The sequence below is a fragment of the Sipha flava genome, unplaced genomic scaffold, assembly GCF_003268045.1.
Source record: "Sipha flava isolate LNK unplaced genomic scaffold, YSA_version1 202_pilon_pilon, whole genome shotgun sequence".
NCBI classification, from domain to species: domain Eukaryota; kingdom Metazoa; phylum Arthropoda; class Insecta; order Hemiptera; family Aphididae; genus Sipha; species Sipha flava.
The window spans coordinates 410,974-417,477 of record NW_020272797.1 but is presented as its reverse complement, the minus strand read 5'-3'; the positions used below and the strand labels follow the sequence as shown (position 1 = coordinate 417,477).

The window sequence follows — 6,504 nt, the reverse complement described above, 5'->3', positions numbered from 1 at the left end:
ATGGCATTACTAGCAAAACCGCTGATTACTTGGTGTCAATTTTTTTCTAATTCCGCTCATTCGAGTGTATAATTAAAATGATAATAACAACAAGTTCAAGCGGTTTTTAGTGGTTCAACGTAAACGTACTGAAAAAACTAAATACATTTGTGGTAAATATAATATTATGTTTACATCACACGGTTTTTTATAATTATCTTCGTCTGATGCTCGTTCACAAAAATTTTGAATCTCGTTGTATCTCGTTATTGCATTGATACCTTCCATTGTCGCAATATCTACCTTTTTTTTTTTTTTGATTTGAATCCCTCTGTGAATTTATTTAAACAGGTAGGAAATCCTAAGAGCGCAGACCATAAATGGGATAAAAAATAAATATTAATGGGAAAGTATGTGTGGTAGCTTGAGCAGTGTACAAATGTTGATAATGGAGCGTCTCTCAAACATTTATAACTAAAGAACGAATGTTAATGTTCCAAAAAATTGTAATATATGATATATAAAAGTTTTAAATATACTTTAAAATATGCTTGATAAAATGTCATTATATGCCAAAAAAAAAAAAATTAAAAACATCAAAATGTGCAATGAATACTAAATACTTACAAAACTCAAAACTGTTAGAAACTTAACCCTTAACTTGGCAAATCTAAAAATGTCTTTTAAAATTGTGTAAATGGTCAAATTAAAGTAAATTGACTACCCTGAGGTCATTTTTAGTTTTTAGCAAACCGTTTTTGAGTTATAACTTGTATTTTTAAAGACATATTGCCATGAAATATAAATTCTCAAATTGTATCTTATTAGAAACAATACTATGTGAACTGAAAATTAACAATGTATCCATAAAGATATAATCCTATAAATTGCATAATTCGTTGTTGTATCTTTTAAAATACATTAATTTAGAGTATGTATTCTAATGTTTCATTTAAGTCTTATAAAAAAAATTAATTAAATATAATTATAATATATGAATGGTAAAAATTAATTTAATCTTTATTAGATATTTATTGAATATGTACCAACATTTTTACAAACTAATTATATAATTGACATTAAAAATAACATGTATCTAAAAAGGCAATTAACATAAAATAAAATGAAAACTTTAACTTTATATAATATTATAAACCATTATAATATTTATAACAATCGATAAATGCATCGAATATAAAATAGAATAAAATACGTAATACCCTAGACGCTAACTTTTATAATAAAAACATGATAATAAAAATTATTTAATAAAATTGGTAATTTTAAATAAGATAATATGGTTCATAAGTTTCACCAGTACCTTTTTTCATTATTTTTCCTTATGATATGTATAAAAACAATTTCTCATATTATTTATAAACAGTCTTTTTTCACACTTACTGCAACTCATTACGGTTTGTCCTTTAGAACAGAGTACACATCGAACTTTTGTTATATGTTGAGGCAAGTGGTCAATATTGTCAAGACGTGTATTGATCATTGGTTTTGGAGTGGGTTTTTGGATGCGTTTGCTTACGATCAGTATGTTATTTTGGTCTTCCTATTCTTAATTGTGTAAGTAGTGTTTTTGCTATGGAATATTTAAAATCCTTCAAAGGTATATATTTTTTTCTGATCCTAACAACTGTGTGTGATATCTTCTATATAATATCAAGGTATTGTTCAAATGATAAAAAATTTTGTCTCAAATGCTCTAAAATAGGTTTTATTTTCAAATCAATCAATCAATCAGATTGATCAATCGTTAAATTATCAACAAAGTGCAGTTGAATAATTGATATATTTTTAATGGCATTACACCAGCTATTGGTTCGTATCTTAGATTTTTAGACCAAAAGTTAGTGTAATCGAGCATGGACACTATACTCATAAGTAGCTCTATTCCAATGTAATTTCTTATTTCATCAACATTTGTCGTGATTGGATTTTCAAAGTTTTAAGAACTGTACAAATTTGTATTTGTTACAATCAATTCAAAAATGTTTTCTTTAAAAAACATTTTAAATTATTTGCAAGGTGTACATATTTCATTTACTGTTTCCTTAAAAGTATGGTGTGGAATATCTACGGAAAAGTTAAATTTTTTTGACCATTTAAATGACATTTTTTCACGTGCAAATATGTTATTTTTTATGACATGTTTATAAATGTTCGATGCTAGGTTAAGCTAAAAATGATTCAGATAGTGCTATTCATTCTAATAGTATTCATTTGTGCTAATCTCGTTGATTTTCTCTGTTCGAAAGGTGTCGAAATACAACGTTCCTTTGATCCAGATATTGATTCAAAATTATCATGTAAACTTTTTAAACAATTAGTATTTATACACAAATTTTCCGGTGTAGTAATTGTTAAATCTATTGGTGGTTCAACTACATTATTTTTTTCAATAATATCAACATCAAAAGGATTTCCAATTTCGTCAAAAATAAGCATATTTACAATATCAAGTAGTTCTTCGACAGAAGGAGTGTTTGAAGTATCAGAATCAAATTCATTACAATCTGAAGCACGATCAATATCTAATTGATTTTTAGAAAAAGTATTGGTTAGATCAGAATCATTTTCATTATCGGAACATTCTGAATCAATGGGTGGTAATGCAGCATTAACAAGTCTGTAGACCTAGATGATATTGCCTGATTTCAAATCATTATCATTATCATCAAATCATTATAATGTCTAGATACAAAAAAAGGCTATATTTTAATATTTTAATAAAAATTACATGTTCAATTTTAATAAGTTTTTTATAAATAAACTCTAAATATATTTTCAAATAATTATTTTACGAAGTTCATCTTTTAATATTCTATGATATTAAATTATTTTTAGGGCGACAATTAATATTTTTATTACAATTTAATCGATATTATAAATTTTAAAAATATATAAAACTGTTGTGCAAATAAATATATCACATTGCAAAATTGTCATATGAAGTGATGTATCTTTTTAAATACATTGAATATTTTTAATAACCAAGGTAGTGTGTCCAATAAGATACATAATCAAATCACAGTAAATTTAGCACTGTATCTTTTTGGATACAACAGATATCAAATAATAATATTTATGAAATTGCTGATAAAAAGTTTGAGTACATACACATGAAATATACGTGTTAAAATATATACTCACAGTATTAGTTTATCGCTTACTAAGGCTTACTCTTTAAAATATTGATCTAAATGTTTGTCTATCACAGCCGTCATGAACAAAAACTGCCAATGAAAGAACATTGATAATATTGATAAATCTTATCACCGTGTGATCAGATTAATATTTATATAATCTTTGGAATGTCTCTATCAAACATAATGTTGGGGATTCAACGGGTCTGTCTATACGCAATCGATTAGACCAACACCGTCGTTATAATTTTGTTGTTATTAAAAATAAAATTGTTATCATCAATTATTATTTATAATAAATGAATTACATTATTTTATGTGTTACAATGTAATATTAAGATATAAATTACACAGATCTTTAGATTTGTGATGAGGTCCATTTTTACATTCAAAATAAATGTACTGTTTAACTAAAAATGAACAACCCATAAATTTAATTGGCAACTCTCCACGCCCAAGCGAAAATCTGTACTTAGATTTTTCTCCTGTCACGCAACACATTTTAATATTATTGGTTCATATTTTAAAAATTAAATAAATAACTATCTAAACATTCATACTTATTTTAATAAATTACCTTCATATTTCAGTGACTTTGCCACAACATAGACAAAACCTAATTCTGATAAACGTGTAGTAAATAAATTTAAATCATTAGTTTCTCCGTGAAGAGAAATATTATTCACTATATATGAATTGTCAAGGATATGTTCCAAACTGTTGAAATATCTAGTTTCTTCCATTTTAATAAAAATAATAATTAAACCTTAAAATATAATTAAATGTAATTAAATACCTTAAATATAATTAAACCCTATAAACCTAACGCAGAGCTGCGGATTAGCATGGACTCGTCCGGTACATCGGTCGGTGCCCTCATCGAACAAAAAAAACGACGACGACTGGCAGCCCCTTGGCTTCTATTCCAAAAAGCTGACCGACGCAGAGACGCGTTATAGTACGTACGACCGGGAGTTACTCGCGGCATACCTCTGTACCCGTAACCTTATTTACATTATCGAAGGCCGTCCCACCACTTTGGATACGAATCACAAACCACTTTCGTTTATGTTCACCCACAAAAACGAAAAATACGTCGACAGGCAAGTACGACAAATATCATTCCTATCACAGTACATCCACGCCGTCGTACATATACAAGGTACCGACAACGTCGTCCTCGACGCGTTTTCAAGTTTTGAGATAGCCGCGTTACGAGATCACCTGCCAGTCGCGTCACAATGGTTCAAGGCACAATCGGACTACGCGGAGCTACAAAAAATGTTGGCAGCCCTCAGCAAGTCCGCGCTACAGCTGCAGGCACGAGACACACCGTACGGTCCGATCTACGTAGATTTTACTACCGGCACCGCACGTACGTACGTGCCAGCCGCCTTTCGCCGTAACATTTTCGACGCGCTACACGGTCTCGCGCACGGCGGCCAAAATGCAACGTCGCGGTTGATCAGCGTGCGTTATTGTTGGCCCGACATCAATCGGCAAGTTAGTAGATGAGTCAAGTATTGCGTCCAGTGTCAGCGTACCAAAACAAACAAACACACCGTGTCGCCGATCATACCGTTTCCGACGACAGAACGCCGCTTTGGTCATCTACACATCGACTTCGTAGGACCACTACCCCCGTCAGACGGTAATAAATACTTATTGACTTGTATCGACCGCTACATCCGTTGGCTCGAAGCGTGGCCTCTAGACAACATATCCATACACGCCGTTACTGTTACCCTCGTGAATCAATGGTTTTCACGCTTCGGCGTACCCGACGTCATAACCACGGATCAAGGGCGACAATTCGAGGCCGACCTGTTCCGTTTGTTATCAATTACATTCGGCATTCAGCACATACGAGCATCGCCCTATCACCCGCAAGCGAACAGGAAGATCGAACGACTGCACTGAACACTCAATAGCGCGCTCACGGTGTTGGAATCGGTCCACTGGAGCATCAAATTACCGCTGGTACTTCTCTCTTTGCGTAGCACCGTCAAAACGGATATCGGTCTAGTCCCGCCGAAATGGTGTACGGTACCACACTACGGCTACCTCGTGAGTTGTTTTACCCCGTACTCACAATGGTACGACCACTCGAGCTCATTGCGGCCCTACGTCAAGGCCTGCGCCCGGCTCCGATCACAACACGAAACGGCCCATTTTCGTCGCCGGCGAATTACTCAACGTCAGTCATGTGTTCCTACGGATCGATGCAACCAGACCACTTCTCCATCCGCGATATGAAGGCCCACACGCAGTCCTGAAACGAAAATGAAAATACCTTCAAAATACAGGCCAACAATCGACAGGTTTGGGTGTTCGTCGACAGATTGAAACCAGCGTTCATACTTCGCCAAGACCCACTAACGGATCACTTTTACGCCACCAACAATGTCAACGTCGTCAAAAAAACGAAACAAGTTCGTTTTTTATTGCCCGGGGGGGGAGTAATATAGGGAATCAACCCTACTTATCATAGCGGTGTTTGTTTCCTCCATTATAATAACCCACCATCATAACACTGCCACAACGACGCGTCGTTCGTCGGTTGTTTTCTCGCTACCGAACCGTAGACTGAATCGCATGCATAGAATTAGATAGAGGCGGCATTAGCTATCAAAACTGAAGCCGGTCATTGCTCCCAATGAAGAGTCCAACTACGATCATTTTCTCCGCTAGTTGCGTTGTCTTCAATGAATGGATAACCACAATTGCTGTATTATAAGCTTCGCACGTGTAAAAAAAAGATTAGTGTTATCAGTTATCACTATCACTTCTTGTTGAAAGCAGCGGGATTAACGAAGAAAATTATCTTACTTGGACTCTTCAATTAGGGTCAATGACCGACAGATTAGATTCAATTGTGATACATAGTTTTGATAATTAACGCCACCTCTATATTACTCTATAGTCGCATGTGACGTGTTTGTCCGTAGGATCACCTATATACCACGCCGTTTACTTACCGCCATATTTGTTGTTCACAGAAAATGTATTCAATAAAAACTTTTGTCTATATTTTTACGTTTTTGTGTTTTGAGTCCTTTTATTTATATACTTTCTGGTGAGAAATTTGGCACACTGAGAAGATAATGTACCAAAATATGATATAATACGATGCATAATAATAATAAAAAGACACTAAATAGTGTAAATATAAATATATTTACTATTTTTAAACAGTGTATCTAAAAAGATACAAAACCAAAGGTTAAAATAAAAATAAAATGGATGAATTAAAATAAAACTTATTCTTCTTTTATTATTGATTTAATAATAGAATATTAAACTAATTATTATTTACAGTAATTCGATTACAATTATTGTTAATTTGTTTTAAATGAATGAAAAAGTTTAT

At 32.7% G+C, this 6,504-nt stretch overlaps 1 protein-coding gene across 1 annotated transcript; it reads right to left on the bottom strand.

The window, feature by feature from the left end:
- Window positions 1–1,244: 1,244 nt before the first annotated feature.
- LOC112682292 lies at window positions 1,245–3,717 on the bottom strand. The gene is made up of 2 exons (XM_025552834.1): window positions 3,712–3,717; window positions 1,245–2,625 (listed from the first exon to the last, which is right to left on the bottom strand). Exons 1-2 carry the CDS (start codon window positions 3,715–3,717, stop codon window positions 2,179–2,181), a joined length of 453 nt encoding a protein of 150 aa, XP_025408619.1. The 3' UTR covers window positions 1,245–2,178.
- Window positions 3,718–6,504: the final 2,787 nt, after the last annotated feature.